Source organism: Elephas maximus, chromosome 18, assembly GCF_024166365.1.
Source record: "Elephas maximus indicus isolate mEleMax1 chromosome 18, mEleMax1 primary haplotype, whole genome shotgun sequence".
Classification (NCBI taxonomy): domain Eukaryota; kingdom Metazoa; phylum Chordata; class Mammalia; order Proboscidea; family Elephantidae; genus Elephas; species Elephas maximus.
In genome coordinates this window covers 17,320,298-17,344,656 of record NC_064836.1, presented here as the reverse complement: position 1 = coordinate 17,344,656, position 24,359 = coordinate 17,320,298, and the positions used below count along the sequence as shown (strand labels likewise).

General features: G+C 37.0%; 1 protein-coding gene and 1 non-coding gene across 7 annotated transcripts in view; both read right to left on the bottom strand.

Annotated features, from left to right (window-relative positions):
- Positions 1-492: 492 nt before the first annotated feature.
- Positions 493-596, bottom strand: LOC126061857 (U6 spliceosomal RNA). The gene has a single exon (XR_007513907.1). It is a non-coding gene; the product is annotated as a U6 spliceosomal RNA (small nuclear RNA).
- Positions 597-12,092: 11,496 nt separating this feature from the next.
- CD55 (CD55 molecule (Cromer blood group)) overlaps positions 12,093-24,359 on the bottom strand; it is a 44,610-nt gene continuing 32,343 nt past the window's right edge. For 2 of the 6 annotated variants that reach the window (XM_049858019.1, XM_049858012.1), the window contains 2 exons: positions 16,744-16,816; positions 12,093-13,519 (listed from right to left, as the gene is read on the bottom strand). In XM_049858019.1, coding sequence (XP_049713976.1) covers positions 13,414-13,519; positions 16,744-16,816 — 179 coding nt within the window. In that variant the 3' untranslated portion in view covers positions 12,093-13,413. Of the gene's footprint in view, positions 13,520-14,629; positions 14,735-16,743; positions 16,817-24,359 lie in introns of all 6 variants that reach the window. The other 4 variants (XM_049858020.1, XM_049858015.1, XM_049858013.1 and 1 more) reach the window with 3 other exon arrangements.

The following is a 24,359-nucleotide window of genomic DNA, read 5'->3' as shown; positions in this document are numbered from 1 at the left end:
TTATACATAAGAATCACCTGGGAATTTTGTTAAAATGTAGATTCTGATTCAGTATACCTGGGGTGGGATCATTAGCATTGCATGGGAACTTGTTGGAGACGCATGTTCTCAGCAGTGGTTCAAACTGGAATGGGCTTGTTTGAAGCCCTGTTCTGAGCCTCTTAACTGAAGTTGAAGTTACGCTTTCTATTAAACAAAAAAACGCATTTCTCAAGATAATGGCACATACTTGATAGGTGGGTGAAAAAAATTAAAAACAAACAGTAAGTTTAAGGTAGATAGTTATATGATAAAATACAACAACGTGTTAATGGTAGACTTTAAATGATCCTGTATGGTTATTCATTATAAAATTCTTTTAACTTTGTTGTGTGTTTGAAAATGTTCATAATAAAATGTTGGAAAAAATAAGGATTTAAAAAATCTTTTCAACACCTCATCTATATTTTTTATCACAAATACCTTTTTAGGCCTTGTCTCCCCAAGCATGGGCATAATGTGTATCTTCATAATTCCATGCTTGTCATCCTTGCGCAGGGGCCGTGCTCATCTCTGTATCGTTCGAATCTTAGTATATGTGCTGCCATATTTCTCACTATCGTATATTACCTTTTTAGTTTACTCTTTTATTTTGTAATAGTATTTTATTGTTTTAGGTGAAATTTTACACAGCAAATTAAGTTCCCATTTAACAATTTTATACACGTTGTTCTGTGACATTGGTTACATTTTTTGCAATACATTGGCTTTCTCATTATTTCCATTCTGTTTGTTCTGTTTCCGTTACTCTAACTCCCTGCCCCTCCTCACCTTCTCATCTTTGCTTTAGGGTTACTGTTGACCGTTTGGTCTCATGTAGTTATTTAAGGAAGCACAGTACTCATGGGTGATACTGTTTATTTTATATGCGAAACTATTATCTGGATGAAAGGTGACCTCTGAGAGTGGCTTCAATTCTGAGTTCAAAGGCTGTCTTAGGGTGACAGCCTTAGGACTTATAGTTCACTCTTGCTAGCACCTCAATTCTAACAATCCCTTCATTCCATTAAGACCTACAAAAAATTGATCCTAATACTGTAAGTGTTTCCTACCACTCACATGCCCTCATTTCCTTCCTGACACAGCTTAGACTGTATGGTCCTTCATAATAACTTTCTTGTATACATGCTCAACTCCTGCCTTGTATTTACCTGGAAACACCCCAACCCTGGTTAAATCCAACTCTCTGTTTTTCCCGAGCCTGTATTTAGGCAGCGAAACATGACTGAAGGAAAGCTCACAGCCAAGCTTAATGGTTGCAGTCTAAATTCATGAGCACCCACCTCAGTTTAACACAGCCCACCAATTCTACTAGTCCATTCTTTTTCTTCTTTCTCTTCAAACACCTCGTCACTTATCCTTATTCTCACGATGACCTTGCTTTCTATGTCTTTGAGAAAATAAGAACAATCTGAAGAGAATTTCCAAAAGCTGCCACCATGCCTCCCCATCCACCTGCAAGCGTCACTTATACGCTACCTTCTCTCTTGTTAACTATCTACCCCTGCTCTATCTAAGGGCAATGTCCCCACTGGTGTGCTAATAATAGATGAAACTTACCAAACACTCACTATGTAGCTGGCTGGCTGGCACTATTCTAAGGGTTTCATGTTTACTAACTTATTTAATTCTCATTGAAATCCTATGAGATAGGAACTGCTATTATCAGCACTTCACAGATTAAAAACCTGTTGTCAGGGGAGCTGAGCTGAGAGAGCTGAGCTGAGCTGCCAGGTGCCTGAGTGGCATCAGCGCAGATATGGGGTTCATCTCACTTTCGAGCAAGCCCTGAACAAAAGGCTCCTGCAGTTTTATGAACCCCGGGGGCCAGGGGGAGCAGAGGGGGCAGGGCTACGAGTGGAAAAACACTGCGTACTGAGTCAGAGTGGAGAAAAACATCTTCATGGTTTCCCTCCTTCCACCTGATAAAGAGGTTTCCACGGAGGTGCCTGAGGAAGGCCTCTGCCTGAGGCCTGATAAGGAGGCCTCATCATGGAGGTGCCTGGGCTAGGAATGCAAATATGTAAAACAGCACTGCTGGTGGGTGCCAGGGCTGAGTCCTTGGGTGACTCCCTTCAGAGACAGCAATGCATTGGCTGTGCACCTGGTCTAGTGTTAGTGTGGGGGAGGGGGGTTAGTTTTCTCCCTGAGGACTATGGTCAGGCCTAAAAGATCACACACAGGTTTTCAGCCAGGAGCCAAACTCTTCACCTATGTCACATAGATAATTAAGGTACACAGAAAAAACTTTTCCTAGAGTCACACAGCTGATAAATGGCAGGACTACCATAATAGCTGAGCCAGCCTGTCTCCAGAATCCATGCCCTTAACCACCAGCTTTCATCAAGGTCACCAATGACCTCTTATCATGTAAATCCTAATGTGAAATCTTACTTTCTTCACTTGGATTCCTTGACACATGTTCTCCTACTCATGATTCCCAAGTATATATCTTAAGCCAAGACATCTCCCCTGAACTCCTGAATGGATTTGTATTTATGTATTTATGACTGCCTACAATCGGATCGGCTCGACGGCAGTGGTTTTTTTTACACAACATCTAGAGGAGCAGTGATGGTTCAGTGGTACAATACTTGCCTTCCATGCAGGAGACCCAGGTTCGAATCTCGTCCAGCACACCTCAGGTGCAGCCACCACCTGTTAGTGTAGGCTTGAATGTTGCTTTGATGCTGAACAGGTTTCAGTGGAGCTTCCAGACTAAGACAGACTAGGAAGAAAAGCCTGGAGATCTACTTCTGAAAATCAGCCGAGAGCCCTGTGGATCACAATAGTCTGATCTGCAGCCAATCATGGGATGACACAGGACTGGATAGTGTTCCGTTCCATTTAATATGGAACTTGACTACTTGAGTTGGGGCCAACTTGACTACAGCAAACAACAACAACACAGTACTCTGATGCCTAAAAGACATCTCAAACTGATCATATCTACAAAACAAATTCCTGACCCTTCTGCTACCAAAAAAAAAAAAAAAAGTCTTCCCCATCTCAGTAAATGGCAATCTCACCCTTTCTGTTGCTTAGGACTAAACCTTGATGTCATCCTCAACTCCTCATCCTATCTTTTTTTTTTTTTAATTAACTTTTATTGAGGTTCAAGTGAACGTTTACAAATCAAGTCAGACTGTCACATATAAGTTTATATACACCTTACTCCGTACTCCCACTTGCTCTCCCCCTAATGAGTCAGCCCTTCCAGTCTCTCCTTTCGTGACAATTATGCCAGCTTCCAACTCTCTCTATCCTCCCATCCCCCCTCCAGACAGGAGATGCCAGCACAGTCTCAAGTGTCCACCTGATATAATTAGCTCACTCTTCATCAGCATCTCTCTCCTACCCACTGTCCAGTCCCTTTCATGTCTGATGAGTTGTCTTCGGGAATGGTTCCTGTCCTGTGCCAACAGAAGGTTTGGAGACCATGACCGCCGGGATTCCTCTAGTCTCAGTCAGACCACTAAGTATGGTCTTTTTATGAGAATTTGGGGTCTGCATCCCACTGATCTCCTGCTCCCTCAGGGGTTCTCTGTTGTGCTCCCTGTCAGGGCAGTCATCGATTGTGGCCGGGCACCAACTAATTCTTCTGGTCTCAGGATGATGTAGGTCTCTGGTTCATGTGGCCCTTTCTGTCTCTTGGGCTCTTAGTTGTCGTGTGACCTTGGTGTTCTTCATTCACCTTTGATCTAGGTGGGTTGAGACCAATTGATGTATCTTAGATGGCCGCTTGTTAGCCTTTAAGACCCCAGACGCCACATTTCAAAGTGGGATGCAGAATGTTTTCCTAATAGAATTATTTTGCCAATTGACTTAGAAGTCCCCTTAAACCATGGTCCCCAAACCTCTGCCCTTGCTCCGCTGACCTTTGAAGCATTCAGTTTATCCTGGAAACCTCTTTGCTTTTGGTCCAGTCCAGTTGAGCTGACCTTCCATGTATTGAGTATTGTTCCTCCCTTCTCCTAAAGCAGTTCTTATCTACTAATTAATCAGTAAAAAACCCTCTCCCACCCTCCCTCCCTCCCCCCCTCGTAACCACAAAAGTATGTGTTCTTCTCAGTTTATACTATTTCTCAAGATCTTATAATAGTGGTCTTATACAATATTTGTCCTTTTGCCTCTGACTGATTTCGCTCAGCATAATGCCTTCCAGGTTCCTCCATATTATGAAATGTTTCACAGATTCGTCACTGTTCTTTATCGATGCGTAGTATTCCATTCTGTGAATATACCACAATTTATTTAACCATTCATCCGTTGATGGACACCTTGGTTGCTTCCAACTTTTTGCTATTGTAAACAGAGCTGCAATAAACATGGGTATGCATATATCTGTTTGTGTGAAGGCTCTTATTTCTCTAGGGTATATTCCGAGGAGTGGGATTTCTGGGTTGTATGGTAGTTCTATTTCTAACTGTTTAAGATAACGCCAGATAGATTTCCAAAGTGGTTGTACCATTTTACATTCCCACCAGCAGTGTATAAGAGTTCCAATCTCTCCGCAGCCTCTCCAACATTTATTATTTTGTGTTTTTTGGATTAATGCCAGCCTTGTTGGGGTGAGATGGAATCTCATCATAGTTTTAATTTGCATTTCTCCAATGGCTAATGATCGGGAGCATTTTCTCATGTATCTGTTGGCTGCCTGAATACCTTCTTTAGTGAAGTGTGTGTTCATATCCTTTGCCCACTTCTTGATTGGGTTGTTTGTCTTTTTGTGGTTGAGTTTTGACAGAATTATATAGATTTTAGAGATCAGGCGCTGGTCTGAGATGTCATAGCTGAAAATTCTTTCCCAGTCTGCAGGTGGTCTTTTTATTCTATTGGTGAAGTCTTTAGATGAGCATAGGTGTTTGATTTTTAGGAGCTCCCAGTTATCCGGTTTCTCTTCATCATTTTTGGTAATGTTTTGTATTCTGTTTATGCCTTGTATTAGGGTTCCTAAGGTTGTCCCTATTTTTTCTTCCATGATCTTTATCATTTTAGTCTTTATGTTTAGGTCTTTGATCCACTTGGAGTTAGTTTTTGTGCATGGTGTGAGGTATGGGTCCTGTTTCATTTTTTTGCAAATGGATATCCAGGTGTGCCAGCACCATTTGTTAAAAAGGCTATCTTTTCCCCAATTAACTGACACTGGGCCTTTGTCAAATATCACCTGCTCATATGTGGATGGATTTATATCTGGGTTCTCAATTCTGTTCCACTGATCTATGTGTCTGTTGTTGTACCAATACCAGGCTGTTTTGACTACTGTGGCTGTATAATAGGGTCTGAAATCAGGTAGAGTAAGGCCTCCCACTTTCTTCTTCTTTTTCAGTAATGCTTTGCTTATCCAAGGCTTCTTTCCCTTCCATATGAAGTTGGTGATTCGTTTCTCTATCACCTTAAAAAATGACATTGGAATTTGGATCGGAAGTGCATTGTATGTATAGATGGCTTTTGGTAGAATAGACATTTTTACTATGTTAAGTCTTCCTGTCCATGAGCAAGGTATGTTTTTCCACTTAAGTATGTCCTTCTTAATTTCTTGTAGTAGAGCTTTGTAGCTTTCTTTGTATAGGTCTTTTACATCCTTGGTAAGATTTATTCCTAAGTATTTTATCTTCTTGGGGGGTATTGATTTGGTTATTTCCTCTTCGGTGTTCTTTTTGTTGATGTAGAGGAATCCAAGTGATTTTTTTATGTTTATCTTATAACCTGAGACTCTGCCAAACTCTTCTATTAGTTTCAGTAGTTTTCTGGAGGATTCCTTGGGGTTTTCTGTGTATAAGATCATGTCATCTGCAAATAGAGATAATTTTACTTCCTCTTTGCCAATCTGGATGCCCTTTATTTCTTTGTCTAGCCTAATTGCTCTGGCTAGGACTTCTAGCACAATGTTGAATAAGAGCGGTGATAAAGGGCATCCTTGTCTGGTTGCCGTTCTCAAGGGAAATGCTTTCAGGTTCTCTCCATTTAGAGTGATGTTGGCTGTTGGCTTTGTATAGATGCCCTTTATTATGTTGAGGAATTTTCCTTCAATTCCTATTTTGGTGAGAGTTTTTATCATAAATGGGTGTTGGACTTTGTCAAATGCCTTTTCTGCATCAATCGATAAGATCATGTGGTTTTTGTCTTTTGTTTTATTTATATGGTGGATTACATTAATGGTTTTTCTAATATTAAACCAGCCTTGCATACCTGGTATAAATCCCACTTGGTCATGGTGAATTATTTTTTTGATATGTTGTTGAATTCTATTGGCTAGAATTTTGTTGAGGATTTTTGCATCTATGTTCATGAGGGATATAGGTCTGTAATTTTCTTTTTTTGTGATGTCTTTACCTGGTTTTGGTATCAGGGAGATGGTGTGGTTTCATAGAATGAGTTGGGTAGTATTCCGTCATTTTCTATGCTTTGAAATACCTTTAGTAGCAGTGGTGTTATCTCTTCTCTGAAGGTTTGGTAGAACTCTGCAGTATAGCCATCCGGGCCAGGGCTTTTTTTTGTTGGGAGTTTTTTGATTACCGTTTCAATCTCTTTTTTTGTTATGGGTCTATTTAGTTGTTCTACTTCTGAATGTGTTAGTTTAGGTAGGTAGTGTTTTTCCAGGAATTCATCCATTTCTTCTAGGTTTTCAAATTTGTTAGAGTACAATTTTTCGTAATAATCTGATATGATTCTTTTAATTTCAGTTGGGTCTGTTGTGATGTGGTCCTTCTCGTTTCTTATTCGGGTTATTTGTTTCCTTTCCTGTATTTCTTTAGTCAGTCTAGCCAGTGGTTTATCAATTTTGTTAATTTTTTCAAAGAACCAGCTTTTGGCTTTGTTAATTCTTTCAATTGTTTTTCTGTTCTCTAATTCATTTAGTTCAGCTCTAATTTTTATTGTTTGTTTTCTTCTGGTGCCTGATGGATTCTTTTGTTGCTCACTTTCTATTTGTTCAAGTTGTAGGGACAATTCTCTGATTTTGGCTCTTTCTTCTTTTTGTATGTGTGCATTTATTGATATAAATTGGCCTCTGAGCACTGCTTTTGCTGTGTCCCAGAGGTTTTGATAGGAAGTATTTTCATTCTCGTTGGATTCTATGAATTTCCTTATTCCCTCCTTAATGTCTTCTATAACCCAGCCTTTTTTCAAGAGGGTATTGTTCAGTTTCCAAGTATTTGATTTCTTTTCCCTAGTTTTTCTGTTATTGATTTCTACTTTTATTGCCTTGTGGTCTGAGAAGATGCTTTGTAATATTTTGATGTTTTGGATTCTGCAAAGGTTTGTTTTATGACCTAAAATGTGGTCTATTCTAGAGAATGTTCCATGTGCACTAGAAAAAAAAGTATACTTTGCAGCAGTTGGGTGGTGAGTTTTGTATAAGTCAATGAGGTCAAGTTGGTTGATTGTTGTAATTAGGTCTTCCGTGTCTCTACTGAGCTTCTTACTGGATGTCCTGTCCTTCTCCGAAAGTGGTGTGTTGAAGTCTCCTACTATAATTGTGGAGGTGTCTATCTCACTTTTCAGTTTGGTTAAAATTTGATTTATGTATCTTGCAGCCCTGTCATTGGGTGCATAAATATTTAATACAGTTATATCTTCCTGATCAGTTGTCCCTTTTATCAATATGTAGTGTCCTTCTTTATCCTTTGTGGTGGATTTAAATTTAAAGTCTATTCTGTCAGAAATTAATATTGCTACTCCTCTTCTTTTTTGCTTATTGTTTGCTTGATATATTTTTTTCTATCCTTTGAGTTTTAGTTTGTTTGTGTCTCTAAGTCTAAGGTGTGTCTATTGTAGGCAGCATATAGACGGATTGTGTTTCTTCATCCAGTCCGAGACTCTCTGTCGCTTTATTGGTGCATTTAGTCCATTTACATTCAGCATAATTATAGATAACTGTTTAGTGTTGTCATTTTGATGCCTTTTTATGTGTGTTGTTGACAATTTCATTTTTCCATTTACTTTTTTGTGCTGAGAGGTTTTTCTTTGTAAATTGTGAGATCCTCATTTTCATGGTATTTGACTTTATGTTTGCTGAGTCATGTTTTTCTTGGCTTTTGAGTTATGGAGTTGTTATACCTCTTTGTGGTTACCTTAATATTTACCCCTATTTTTCTAAGTAAAAACCTAACTTGTATTATCCTATATCACCTTGTATCCCTCTCCATATGGCAGTTCTATGCCACCTGTATTTAGTCCCTCTTTTTGATTATTGTGATCTTTTACATACTGACTTCAATGATTCCCTGTTTTGAGCATTTTTTTTTTTTTAATTAATCTTAATTTGTTTTTGTGATTTCCCTATTTGAGTTGATATCAGGATGTTCTGTTTTGTGACCTTGTGTTGTGCTGGTATCTGACATTATTGGTTTTCTGACCAATTTACTTTAGTATTTCTTGTAGCTTTGGTTTGGTTTTTGCAAATTCTCTAAGCTTGTGTTTATCTGTAAATATCTCAATTTCGCCTTCATATTTCAGAGAGAGTTTTGCTGGATATATGATCCTTGGCTGGCAGTTTTTCTCCTTCAGTACTCTGTATATGTCATCCCATTGCCTTCTTGCCTGCATGGTTTCTGCTGCGTAGTCTGAACTTATTCCTATTGATTGTCCCTTGAAGGAAACCTTTCTTTTATCCCTGGCTGCTTTTAAAATTTTCTGTTTATCTTTGGTTTTGGCGAGTTTGATGATAATATGTCTTGGTGTTTTTCTTTTTGGGTCAATCTTAAATGGGGTTCGATGAGCATCTTGGATAGATATCCTTTCGTCTTTCATGATGTCAGGGAAGTTTTGTGTCAGGAGTTCTTCAACTATTTTCTCTGTGTTTTCTGTCCCCCCTCCCTGTTCTGGGACTCCAATCACTCGCAAGTTATCCTTCTGGATAGAGTCTCACATGATTCTTAGGGTTTCTTCATTTTTTTTAATTCCTTTATCTGATTTTTTTTCAGCTATGTTGGTGTTGATTCCCTGGTCCTCCAGATGTCCCAGTCTGCATTCTAATTGCTCGAGTCTGCTCCTCTGACTTCCTAGTGCGTTGTCTAATTCTGTAATTTTATTGTTAATCTTTTGGATTTCTACATGCTCTCTATGGATTCTTGTAATTTATTAATTTTTCCACTATGTTCTTGAATAATCTTTTTGAGTTCTTCAACAGTTTTATCGGTGTGTTCCTTGGCTTTTTCTGCAGTTTGCCTTATTTCGTTTGTGATGTCTTTAAGCATTCTGTAAATTAGTTTTTTATATTCTGTATCTGATAATTCCAGGATTGTATCTTCATTTGGGAAAGATTTGGATTCTTTTGTTTGGGGGGTTGGAGAAGCTGTCATGGTCTGCTTCTTTATGTGGTTTGATATGGCCTGCTGTTTCCGAGCCATCGCTGGGAAACTAGTTTTTCCAGAAAATCCGCTGACTGGTACACTGGCTCCAGGCTCTGAAAACAATCGCTGACTCCCCGTATTTGTTCGTTCTCCGTCTCTAAATCTGTGTTGTTCAGAGTTTGTAGATTGTTATGTATGTGATCGATTCACTTGTTTTTCCGAGTCTTTGTTGCAAGAGGGATCCGCGGTAGCGTCCACCTAGTCCGCCATCTTGGCCCCGCCTCCTGGACTTTTTTTTTGAATTTGTATTTTGTTCTACATTTTTCTCCTGACCTGTCTGGGACCCTCTATTGTGATCCCTGCCAGAATGGTTGATAGCGGTAGCTAGGCAACATCTAGTTCTTTTGAGTTCAAGCTGGTGGGGGCTATGGTTCATGTGCTCCATTAGTCTTTTGGACTGATATTTTCCTTGTGTCTTTTTTTTTCTTTTTTTTTTTTTCATTTTCCTTTGCTTTGGATGGGATGGGACCAAAAGATGTATCTTAGATGGCCACTTGCAAGCTTTTAAGTTCCCAGACACTATCACTATTTACCTAAGTTTCTTTATGAACTATGTTATGCCTATTGACCTAGATTTCCCCTTAAACTATGGTCCCTAGCCCTCAGCCCCAGCAACTTGGTCCCCCAAGGTGTCTGAATGTGTCTAGAAAGCTTCTATGACTTCACCTTGGTCAAGTTGTGCTGACTTCCCCTATATTGTGTTGTCTTTTCCTTCATCAACGTTAACACTTATTTACTACCTAGTTAGTGATTTCTCCTCCTCATCTTTATCCTCCCTCATAACCATCAAAGGTTGTTTTTTTCCTATGTGTAAATCTTTTCTTGACTTTTTATAATAGTGATCTCATACAATGTTTGTCTTTTTATGATTGACTTATTTCACTCAGCATAATGCCCTCCAGGTTCATCCATGTTGTGAGATGTTTCGAGGATTTATCATTGTTCTTTATTGTTTTGTAGTATTCCATTGTGTGTATGTACTATAATTTGTTTATCCATTCATCTGTTGATGGGCACTTAGGATTTTTCCATCTTTCTGCTATTGTGAATAATGCTGCAATGAACATGGGTGTGCGTATGTCTACTTGTGTGACGGCTCTTATTTCTCCAAGATATATTCCTAAAAGGGAGATTGCTGGATCGTATGGTATTTCTATTTCCTCTTTAAGGAAGCACCATATCGTTTTCCATAGTGGTTGTACCATTTTACATTCCCACCAACAGTGCATAAGAATTTGAACCTTCCGCAACCTCTCCAACATTACATTGTAATCTTTATGGTTGCAGATCACTAAGTCTTTACTCCACAGAGCGGCTGGTGGACTCAAACTGCCACCATTTCGGTTACCAGCCAAGTGCTAAACCACTGTGCCACCAGGGCTCCTTCGTTGAGATACATGAAGTCTGAAATGGACACAGTGACTTCAGGGGAGAGGCGGTTTTAGTTCAGGCAAGCAGGTGGAGGGAACACTCATGGCAGCTGGATGGAGAGTGAGGCATGTGTATGTTGGGCATGAACCACAGGAAACAGCAATGGTACAAGGTGACAAAAACCATTAGTGTTCAGATGTTGCCAGAATTTGATAATGATAAGTCTGTGGGTTAAATATTGTAAAACTCAAGTTTTTTTGGCGAGCAAGTATCATTGCCAGTAACGAATAAGCATTAGTCTCAAGAGTAAATAAGCATTTGCAATCAAAGTAAAATCTCATAGGTGAGTGTACCTTGAATAAAAATTAACCTCATGACAAGACAAAGTAACTATGAATCCTACAAGAAAGTCTCATTCCCCCATACCTACTATTTATTATTTTCTTTAAGGTAACTAACTTAAATATTTTTTCAACTTTCAGCTGTATCTAGACAATAAGATATAAAAGCTATCTCAATGTATTTTATTGTCAAAATTCAATATTTTCCAATATCTAAATTATTGCTATTATAAACTGTGGGCATTGACTTTCATTTTTAACTTAATCAGAGTGGAATAGAATGTTTGTTTTTAATTTTTACTTTTACACTGACCACATCACCCACTATCCCTCTCCCCAAGCCTTTAATACTTGGAGCAGCTGCACTATTTGCAGGCTCCAATTCTGCCAAGATAACCTACTTGTCCTTCCTAAAAGGGCATTCTGTCTGGAATGCCTCCCTCCCTACCACTCATCCACTCTGCAAACAAATTTAAGCACCCTTGGTTTTCTGTATGTGTTTAACACTTAGAACTCTACATTCTTTTTCTAAATCAGTGTATTGTCTTGGACTTCCTGTGGTAGACTACAGGCGATCTGAGGGCGAATCCTGTGTTGTAGCCATTTGGTAACCCCAGAACCTAGCACGAGGTAACTTGCGCACAGGTGGCTCTCACACACATTTCTGAATAGCTGAATCAGGGTTATCCTTGCTACACCAGGAAGCACCAGGTGTCAGAGTAGGCAGAGAAGGCCCTCATATATAACAAATGAATGAATAGGTGGATATGTGCCTTATTCCAGAATTTTTAGGAGAGTTAAAAGAATTTTCTAATATCAGAAAATATTAGGACATAATTATTAACCTTGTTAGCACTGATTGCGGTGAGGCAGAAAAAACATATTGCATATTGAATTATTCAAAATGCATACTGAAGTGTTCACAATGAAATGTTGTGATGCATATGAGATTACTTTAAAATACTTCAAGAACAACAACAAAAAATAGATGAAGCAGTATGGCAAAATATTTATTGTTATATGCAGGTCTGTGTATATTCTAGTCCAGTCTCACACTTAAAACATAATTGACAATATGACAAGAATATATTAAGAATCTAGAAATTAATGTGATAGACTTTAGGTATATCAATAGTAAATAAGTTCAACCAATACCCTAATATGAGTAGACTGACATGCTCAGGAAAGTATACTACAGTATAACTTAAAAGAAACTGAAAATGTTTCACAGTATGTTAATCAAAAGGCATTAATCTAAATTAGTTATGGGGTGCAGGGAGAAACCTCTTATTTAGAAATAATTTGTTCACATTTAAGAAAAAAATTTTCAAATACTACATGAGACAATGTGATTATTTCTATCTAGGGAAAATAAATTTTTCTTTACATATCTTCTTGATTACATGAACATTTCTTGTGATACATGTAAAACCAGTATGTTCACTGACATAATATAAATAAATTAATATTACAAAAGAGCAAGACTTACAGTTTAGCTATGAATATCTCACGTCACAAACATAGAATATTTTCTTATGTTAATATTATAATATCTCTGGGTTCTTTTAAAGACACTAAGTCAACGAAGACTTCTTTCATAGGGCTCTTCTTCCCAAAAAAGATTGTCCTAAGGACAAAACTGCAGCAGATCCATCTTACAACTAATAGGCTGAGTCCTGGTTCCTTATCCGTATTTGTGTAACAAAGTTTATTCTGTATTCTTCCCTTGCCACCAACTAACCCAAGAAACTCAACTTCTTGGGTTATTAGCATGTTTTTCCTTGAAAGTATTTTGCCAACCCATTTGGACTCATTTTAATAGGATAAGGAAAGATAAAAATGCTTTATAGTCAAGGATTATTTTATAATGTGGTTCAGCTCTCTGTGGCAACTTTGCTTAGAAGAGATTGTTTCAGTTTTTCATTTGCTTGTTTTCAGTATCCAGTTAATGGTTTTTGTTTATCTTCAATATCCAATTTATGTTTTTATTTCCTTTTTTAAGTAAAAATAACTTTACCCATTTAGTGAAAAAAAAAATTACTTATTTCCTTTTTTTCTTGCTCATATTCTAAGCATAAACCATGCTCTATACATCCCTACGTATTTAGGAAAGCAATCATTCTCACTCCCGCCAGTTCAATTTTTAAGAGATTTGGGTAGGTTCAGAATGTGATTCCAGAATGAGCTCTTTTCTTCTTGCTTTGTTGACATCCCTGTGCATCTTAAAGACAATGATAACATGCACAATAAAGAGCGCTACTGCAAATATTGTGTCCACTCCTCCAGAAAGTTCTAACGAAACTAGATTATTCTCTGCACTTGTGTGCACGTCTTAGCTCTTCTTTGGCTAAATCAGCTAGCCAATGGTTACTAGCGTCATAATCAAAACTGTCAATGTTATATATGTGTGTCCTGAAAGTTAAAAAAAAAAAAATTAAAAATTATTTTATTTACTGGTGATACTTAATTTTTGAGCCTCTATGTGACAAAAGAATGAGTAAGTTAATTTGGGACGCAAAACAAATGCAAAATTAGTAAATTATAGACTATGGACAATGTCTGTAGCCATAGCGGTAGCAATTAAACACCAATTGAATTTTTAGTTTCTTGAGATTAATAGTGGCCAAGTTAGAATTAATTAAGATACTTTCAGATGAAAAGTCAACGAAAACCCCATGAGAAAACTTATGCTACCTGTGGGTTAGAGGAAAGATTGGTCAAGAGAAGAAGACACTTAAGAAAGTTTCACAGTACATTTATATCAAGTTAGTTTTGTGAAATAATTTTGTATAACAACATAAAACAGATGTCTTTTAAGAACTATAAACATAACATAAAAACGATGCTTAAAACAAATTTTCAGATTTCCTAAACATACAAAACTCTAAAAGCCACCAGACAAAAGGAGAAACAATACGTAGACCAATCATCTCATGACGCAAATAGTGCTAATGAAGGCATTCCTATTGAAAAGCCCTAATGTAGCATCCTTCCCACCATTCCCAAACCCAGTACTTGTGGCCTTATGAGCATCTAATCATTACAATAAACTGAGTACAAAGCACAAGAAGAGATGACGAGCATATCCCTGAAAAGCCAAGAGCTGGTGATGTGTTGTGCTAACGAGAGATTCCACGTGTTAGTCAGAAAGGCAGACAACAAGTCTGTCAATAACAGAGGCTTACACTTCTATAGGGTCGCTATGAGTCAGAAGTGATTTAATGGCTTTTTTTTTTTTTTTTAAACTTCTATTATCCACTAATAGTCATAGATAGAAGCCCTGGTGGCAAAGTGGTTAATAGCTCAACTGCTAAGCAAAAGGTCAGCAGTTCAAATCCACCAGCCACTCCTTGGAAACCCTATGGGACAGTTCTACTCTGTCCTGTAGGGTTGCTATGAGTTGGAATTGACTGATGGCAATGGGTTTGGGTTTTTTTGGTTTAGTCATAGATAAACCTTGAGCCAACTGTATTGACGGACGTTATGAAAATTATAGATATGTGATTGTATGAAACCATGTACCTTTTCTAATTTACCAGAAGGTCTTACTTCTGATGTACCACCAATCAAAGTTGATTTGTGACAGATAACACTGAAGCCTTGTTGTTCTCATATGTATGATAAGAGCTAAATAGTAGAGAGAGGAAAAACTAATTGAAGAATATCATTTTAATCTCAATGAAAACATGAAATCAAACATTTGCTTACAATGTCCATCCCTTTCATAAAGTAAAATGTACCATATAAACCGAGTACGTCTAAAAGAAGTAAATAAATCCTTCCGTAGGCAAACACAAGCATCACCAGATGAGGCTACATTATCACCATCACACTCAAATTTTTAAATTAAATCAATATGTAATCAGGAGAATCACCAAGTATACATAAAGTCAACTCCCACCCTAGACAGCTTACACTTAAAAAATGAGTCAAGTGGAGTGTTTTTTATGTGCACATGAAAAAGGCAAATTCCTTCTTATGGGTTTGCATGCAATTTCTTCTGATTCACAGATTGAGGAATTAGGTTTATTGCAAAATCCCAGTACCATTCAAACAAATATTCCCTCCTTCAACTTTCCAGCACTTTTCATTCTGTTAAAAATATCATGACCAATTTTCCGACCACAGTATATAAAGAAACTGATGGAAGCCAAGAGAGAGCACTTGGGGAACTCAACATATCCCACATCCCTCCTACCAAGTCCCAAGGTACAGGTTTGGGAAGGTGAATTGGTAACACTCTATTTCAAAAGGGGAGCTGGGATGAATGCAAGAAAGTACATAAGATTTGTGGTTTAGTTAATTTTCAGGGTAATTTTGCAGAAGCATCTCCATCAACTTGACACACTTTATATAACTCAGAGCACGTAGTTTTTTGCTGGGCTCTAAACCACACTTTTAAAAAGTTTCTGAAAAGTCTCAAGAGCAAGTTATATTTTATTACATTTCATTTTATAGCGCCTAACATATTTTGTTGACATTAAACAAATACCTGTAAAAACTATTTAAAAAAACAAAAACAAAATGGGATCTAAAGGTCAAATATTTTTACTAAAAGATTGAACCATTTAGTGATTTAAAGAGTGTTACATACTTTAGCCTATTTATGGGCTTCAATAATATTGTCAATTTAAGGGGAAAGAAGATTTACAGACAGTGAAAAGTACACGGCTCACATCACCCAAAGAATTAAAATAGGCATTTTAGTAACAGCATTAAATATAGTTGTTCTTAACTAATTAATGAAAAAAATGGACAGGCATTAGGGAAATTTAGAAATAAGTCTGTATGGACTCCATAATAAGCTTTTCTAACAAAAGAAAGCTACAAAAGAGGTTTCAATTTAAATAATCCTCTTTTGTCTACAGGATTCATCAGGGCCAACCATGACATTTGTATTTAATGTATTTGAAATCAATGCTGATTAGATATTTCAAATAATGCTGATTTTTTCTGTGTGTTGTTTTCTTAACATCTGAATGCTTACTATGTGCCAAGCAATGTTCTAACCTCTTTACAGACAGCACTTATTTGATCCTCACTAGAGCTGCATGAGGTAGGTACTATATTTCTCCCGTTTCACATGTGAGGAAACTGAGGCATAGAGAGTTGAGTTGCTCAGAGTCACACAGACCCCGGATGCCAACTGAGCAGTCAAGCCCCAGAACTCGCCTACGTAACCACTGGGCTCTTTTTGGCTAGATGTGGCATCCAGTAATAAATAAAACTCAGCAAAAGACCACACAGGCAATTTAACAATATATTAGAGGTTGATATTTCATAGATTTCTTTGCTTCTGTTCAACACACAGGTACTAAAATAAATTGTACTGTGTAGAAAAAAAGGTGAATTGATTGCAACAAGTGAGACTTTGGCTTTCAAATTACTTTCCTTTGAAATGTGGTTAGTGTCTTTGACTATATTGAGAAATTTTCTTAAACCACACAAACACATGCACACAGAGTCTGTTTATCCTGCATAGTAATTACAGGCAAAAGGAATGAAGAGATAGCACGTAAAAAAAAAAAAAAAGAAAAGCAAAAATGCTAAGACAGTTATCTACTGATATATTATCATGTTTTACTGAAAAGAAGATAAGAATAAATTTTTTAAAAATCATAAGAATTTCTGCTCACCCTGATTTTCCATAGTGCCAGATAATTTTGACTACAATTAGAGTACCAATTATTATAGTACCAGCAACCAATCCTTGAAGGGGAAAAATTTGATAACACAGTTAATAAAAACACAAGCAATGACATATACAATATAGTTTTGCAGTGACAAACATACTGGATATGAAGCAACTTGAAAAAAAATAGGAGACATGAATTACTTTTTGTATATGGCTTCCTTATATCATAAGTTTGACAATAAGCACTGGATATTACTTGTCCTTGTTTCTTTCAAAGAGAACTGAAATAAATACTTATAAATAAAGCATCACAATGCTCAAATAAAATTTGTTTGACAGGTTTGAGAAGGATTCTAAAGTGTTTCAACCTCACGATGCTCAATTTTAAATGTTCTGGCCACTCAAATATGATGACTGAATTACGTAAATTTACAGCTAGAAAGTATCTGGGAATTCATTGAATCCATCTGTCTCATTTTGTAGATCCATGAATTGAGTCTCAGAAAGGTGATGGTTGCATACAGGTTCATAATAAAGATAACAGATATGCAGGCATTTCCCTTTCATAGGAAACACGCCCATACCATTCTCATTGGAGCAATAAGGGTATCATATATTTACTCTGCCTGTAGAATATGCTTTTTAGTGTTCAGTCTATTGTAGAGGAAATTTCATTTAGGAAAACTAATATATAATGTAAAATTAAAAGCACTATTTTGAGTCAAAGAAAAGGAAATAACTGATCAAATAAGTTGGTCAACAACAAATAATTTTTATAGCTTGCACAGTCTTTCTTCTCAAAACCATCCATTTGCTTTTTCCCCTCACCACCCTCAGTCTCCCTTTTGCTCTACACACTTCCCCCACCCAATGTCCCGGGATTCTACTCCTTTAATCTGTACTACAAAATATAGATGGCACTAGAAAAACAACTGAAGCTAATTTGACTAATAATTGTACTGGGTTCCAGATCAGCAGAATTAGATGTCATACAATTGCACAGCCATATGGGTTCATGTTTGTAAATAAATTCTGGGTCTACTTAGGGTTCCAGAGTGAGCTAAAAAATTAAGACCCTTGGCCTCAGAGGATATCTGCAGACTCGATCCTGGAGCAAGCCTCCTTTTCAGTTCCTATGCTCTCCTGTGGCACTCCAGATGTGTTGATAAATTCAATCTCATTACCCAGAGTAGAATTTTTACATGTCTCTTTGTACTCTAATAACATCTATTTCCTTGCTGGGTAAATTTTTGCAGTATTTTACTCAACCAATTTCTTAACTGACTCCCTAAAAAAAAAAAAAAAGCCCAGTGCCATCAAGTTGATTCCAACTCATAGCAACCCTATAGCACAGAGTAGAACTGCCCCATAGAGTTTCCAAGGAGTGTCTGGCAGATTCAAACTGCCATCCCTTTGGTTAGCAGCCGCAGCACTTAACCACTATGCCACCAGGGACTCCCTAGTGCTGTATTATTAGCTTAGAAAGAGATTGTATCCATAAAATAAGTTGTGGCTTCTCATAAATTTTGGGGGTTTCTCTTCTCACTTTTTCCATTAATCTCAACATTTTCAAGTATTTCAGAAACATCCCTTTTAAAATTTAATTGATAAAATGAAGATAGTAATTCAAAAGTGACCCGGAGTATGTGGATGACAGAAGTAAAGGGCTGTTCCTGGAACACTGATCAGCAAATATGTGTAATTCTATAAGAAAGTTTGTGGAGGCTAATGATTTAACAGGAAACTGGAGAAAAACACAGAAAAATGAGAAATATAATGCAATAGCAATATAAATGTTTCCTCAGTGAATTAGTGAGATTATTATCTCTCAAATTAGAAACAGTACTTTTAGGTATAAAGGAATTGTTCGTGATCTCAAAATTCGCTTAGTATGTACAGAAAAGCAACCCAAAAGTGAATCAGTGTCAATTGAAGATTTATGCAACTTGGGATAAATTAAATCATAAAGTTATGATTCCAATGTTCCTAATCAATAATTAAAGAGCTCTAGGGTACGAAAATTACACAATTTAACAAAATTTTTTTTTTCCAAGAAAAACCAAAACAACCCAAACCTGTTGCCATCCAGTTGACTGTTACTCATAGCAACCCTATAGGACAGAGTAGAACTATCCGATAGAGTTTCCAAGGCTGTAAACTTTATGGAAGCAGACTGCCACATCTTTATCCTGTAGAACAGCTGGTGGGTTTGAACCACTGACCTTTGGTTAGCAGATGAGTTCTTAACAACTCTGCCACCAGGGCTCCTTTTCCAAAAAAAGGGAGTATTTTAATAATGTCCCCATTATATAGAAATATATTCACATACTATTTAAAACATTGTACAGCAGTTTGTCACCTATTATCTCATTTGATCACCTCCAACAACTAGAACCAAACCAAAAACCAAACCCACTGTCATTGAGTCAACTGTGCTTGGCAAGTAGTAGGAAGTATTTAGTATTTATTAAATTGCACTGAAGTATATCCTTTTGCAGACAAGAAAACTGAGGCCAAAAAAGTATAAGTCAAGCAGTTATCACTAGAGAAAAACTTATTTCTAATACCAGGTTCATGCCATGATTTTAATTGTCCATAGAATTCCCAATAAAAATACTTAAGCTTATTCAAACAAAATTTATATTAGATGGGTATTACACCACTATTTAGAATATCATCTCCATATCCAGAAGGACTCAAGTCATAATTGAAACTACAAGAGCTGGTTGTACATATAGAACTTTCAAATGGAAGGGAAGTTACAGTGACATCAAGTAATAAAAGACTAGATTAAATTTAGGAAGACGGGGTAAATTTCAAGGTAACAACAAGGAATGTTAACAAACCTATTCATCAAAATAAAGAAGAGAAACAAAGTCTCAACACACACAAAATTTAGAAAAATGAAAAAAAAAAAAATCCACAAACAAAAGGATTCAGCACAAGTAAGAGGAACAAAGAAAACATCACTACTACCCAAAAAAATCACTACAAAATGACAGCAATAAACTCACATTTATCAATATTCACACCAAATGTAAATGGCTTAAATGCACCCATAAAGAGACAGAGAGTGACAGAATGGATTAAAAAAGAAAACAGGACCCATCAATGTGCTGTCTACAAGAGACACACCTTAGATACAAAGACATAGGTATATTAAAAATCAAAGGGTAAAAAAAAGTATCAAGCAGACAACAACCAAAAAAGAGCAGGAGTGGCAATACTAATCTCAGATAAAACAGACTTTAAAACAAAATCCACCATAAGAGACAAAGAAGGACATTATATAACGATTAAAGGGACACTCCATCACGAGGACATAGCCATAATAAATATCTATGCACCCAACTACAGAGCTCCAAAATGCATAAAACAAACTCTAACAAAACTAAAAAAAGAAATGGACAGTTGCACAATAATAGTAGGAGACTTCAACACACCACTTTTGGTAATGGGCAGAACATCTAGAAAGAAACTCAACAAAGATACAAAAGATCTGAAGGCCACCATCAACCAACTTGACCTCACAGACATATACAGAACATTCCACCCAACAGCAGCAAAGTATACATTCTTTTCCAACACATGGGTAACATTCTCCAGAACAGACAACATCTTAGGCCACAGAGCAACCCTCAACAAAATCCAAAACACTGAGATAATGCAAAGTATCTTCTCTGATCACAATGCCATAAAAGCAGAAATTAATAATATGAAGAGCAAGGAAAAGAAATCAAATACATGGAACTGAATAACACCCTGCTTAAAAACCAATGGGTAATAGTAGAAATCAAAGATGGAATAAAAAAATTCCTGGAATCAAATGAGAATGAAAACACATCATTCCAAAACCGTTAGGACAGAGCAAAAGCAGTGCTCGGAGGTCAATTTACAGCAATAGATGCACACGTCAAAAAGGAAGGAGCAAAATGAAAATGTTAGCTATGCAACTTGAACAAATAGAAACAAAATAGCAAAAGAAGCTCACAGCCACCAGAAGAAAGGAAATAATAAAGATCGGAGCAGAAATAAGTGAAATAGAGAAAAAAGCAATAGAAAGAATCAACAAAACCAAAAGTTGTTTCTCCGAAAGGATCAACAAAATCAACAAACCACTGGCCAAACTGACAAAACAAAAACAGGAGAGGGTGCAAATATCTCAAATAAGAAATGAAATGGGGGTCATTACAACAGACCCAAATGAAATAAAAAGGACCATAACAGAATACTATGAAAAACCATAACAAATTTGAAAACCTAGAGGAAATGGACAAATTTCTAGAAACACACTACCTACTTAAAGTAATACAAACTGAGGCAGAAAATCTGAACAGATCCATAAGAGAAGATATTGAAGAGGTAATTAAAAAAAAAAAAAAAACTCCCAACAAAAAAAATCTGGGCCCAAATGGCTTCACTGGAGAATTCTACCAAACACTGAGAAGAGGTCACACCAGTACTACTCAAACTATTCCAGAACTTTATGAACTATGAAGCCAGCATAACCCTGATACCAAAACCCAGCAAAGACACCACAAAAAAAGAAAATTAGAGACCAATATTTCTCATGAATATAGATGCAAAAATTCTCAAGAAAATTCTAGCCAATAGAATTCAGCATCATATCAAAAAATAATATACCATGTCCAAGAGGGATTCATACCAGGTATGCAAGGATGGTTCAACATTAGAAAATCAATGTAATCTACCACATAAATAAAACAAAAGAATCACATGATCATCTCAATCAACGCAGAAAAGGCATTCGATAAAATCCAATACCCATTCCTGATAAAAATTCTCAATAAAATAGGAATAGAAGGGAAATTCCTCAACATAAAAAAGGGCACCTATACAAAACCAACAGCCAACATCACCCTCAATGGAGAGAGACTGAAAACATTCCCCCTGAGAACAGGAACAAGACAAAAATGCCCTTTATCACTACTCCTATTTATCATTGTACTGGAAGTACTAGCCAGAACAGTAAGGCAAGAAAAAGAAATAAAGGGCACCCAAATCGTTGATAAAGAAGTAAAACTGTCTCAATTTGTGGATGATAGGATACATAGAGAACGCTAAAGACTCCACAAGAAAACTACTGGAACTAATAGAAAGATTCAGTAGAGTAGCAGGATACAAGATAAACATACAAAAATCAGCTGGGTTTTTATACCCCTAAAAAAATAAAATACTTAGGAATACATAACCAGGGATGCAAAAGACCTGAACAATGAAAACTACAAAACACTACTTCAAGAAACCAAAAGAGACCTACCTAAGTGGGAAAACGTACCATGAATAGGAAGCCTCAACATTGTGAAAATGTCAATACTCCCCAAAGCGATCTACAGATACAATGCAATACTGATCCAAATTCTAATAGCATTTTTTAAAGATATGGACAACCAAATCACCACCTTTATAGAAAAAGGGAAAAGGCCTCAGGTAAGCACTACTGAAGGAGAAGAATAAAGTAAAAGGACTCACACTACCTGACCTCAGAACCTACTCTACAGTCAAAACAGCCTGGTACTGGTACAAGTACAGACACATTAACCAATGGAACAGAATCGAGAATCCAGATGTAGATCCATCCACCTAAAGTCACTTGATCTTCAACAAAGGCCCAAAGTTCATTAAATGGGTAAAAGACAGTCTTTCTAGCAAACGGTGCTGGCAAAACTGGATGTCCATCTGTAAAAAAAATCAAACAGGACCCATACCTCATACCATACACAAAAACTAATTCAAAATGGATCAAAGTCTTAAGTATAAAACCAAAAAACTATAAAGATCATAGAAGAAAAAATAGGGCCAATGCTAGAAGCCCTAAAACATGGCATAAATAGGATACAAGCCATAACTAAAAATACACAAACACCAGAAGATAAGTTAGATAACTGCGAATTCCCCAAAATTAAACACTTATGCTCATCAAAAGGCTCCACCAAAAGAGTAAAAAGGGAATCTACACACTGGGAAAAAAATTTTGGCTATAACATATCCGACAAAGGTCTAATCTTTAAAATCTATAGGAAAACCCAACACCTCTACAACAAAAAGATAAATAATCCTATTAAAAAATGGGCAAAAGATATGAACAGAAACTTCACCAAAGACGACATTCAGGTGGCTAACAGACTCATGAGGGAACGCTCACGATCACTAGCCATTAAGAGAAATGCAAATAAATCAAAGCTACAATGAGATACCATCTCATCCCAGCATTACTGGCACGAATTAAAAAAACAGAAAATAATAAATTTGAAGAAGCTGTGGGGAGGCTGAAACTCTATGCACTGCTGATAGGAATGTATAATGGTACATCCATTTTGGAAACCAATATAGCACTTCCTTAAAAAGCTAGAAATGGAAATACCACATGATCCAGCAATCCCGCTTCTAGGGATACATACTAGAGAAATAAGAGCCATTACATGAATAGATATATGCACACCCAGTTCATTGCAGCATTATTCACAACAGCAAAAAGATAGAAACAATGTAAGTGCCCATCAACAGACGAATGAATAAACAAACTATGGTACATACACACAACAGAATACTATGCAATGATAAAGAACAATGATGAATCTGCAAAATATCTCACAACATGGATGAGTCTGGAGGGCATTATGCTGCGTGAAGTAAGTCAATCACAAAAGGACAAATACTGTACAAGACCACTACTGTAAGAACTCATGAAAAGGTTTACACACAGAAAGAAACAATCTTTGATGGTTATGAGGAAGGGGAGGGAAAAACACTAACTAGACAATAGATAATTGGTAACTTCGGTGAAGGGTAAGACAGTACACAATACCGGGGAAGTCAGCACAACTTAACCAAGGCAAAGTCATACAAGCTCCATAGACACATTCAAACTCCCTGAGGAAGCAAATTACTGGGCTGAGGCCTAGGGACCATGATCTCGGGGGACATCTAGCTCAACTGGCATAACATAGTTTATGAAGAAATTGTTCTACATCCTACTTTGATGAATAGCATCTGGAGTCTTAAAAGCTTGTGAGTAGCCATCTAAAACACTCCACTGGTCCCATGCCATCTGGAGCAAGGGAGAATGGAGAAAACCAAAGACACATGGGAAAGAGTAGTCCAAAGGACTAATGGACCACAACTACCACACCCTCCACCATGCTGAGTCCAGCACAACCAGATGGTGCCCGGCTACCATCACTTACTGCTCTGACAGGGATCACAATAGACAGTTCCAGACAGAGCTGGAGAAAAACGTAGAACAAAATTCTAACACACACACACACACAAAAACCAGACTTACTGGTCTGACAGAGCCTGGAGAAACCCCAAGAGTATGGCCCCTGGACACCCTTTTTTGACTCCAGGAATTTTTTTATTCCATCTCTGATTTCTTCTATTACCCAGTGGTTTTTAAGAAGGGTGTTATTCAGTTTCCATGTAATTGATTTTTTTCCCTTACTTTTCATATTGTTAATTTCTATTTTGAGGGCATTGTGGTCAGAGAAGATACTTTGTATTATCTCAGTGTTTTGGCTTTTGTTGAGGGTTGCTCTGAGACCTAAGATGTGGTCTATTCTGGAGAACTTTCCATGTACATTGGAAAAGAATGTG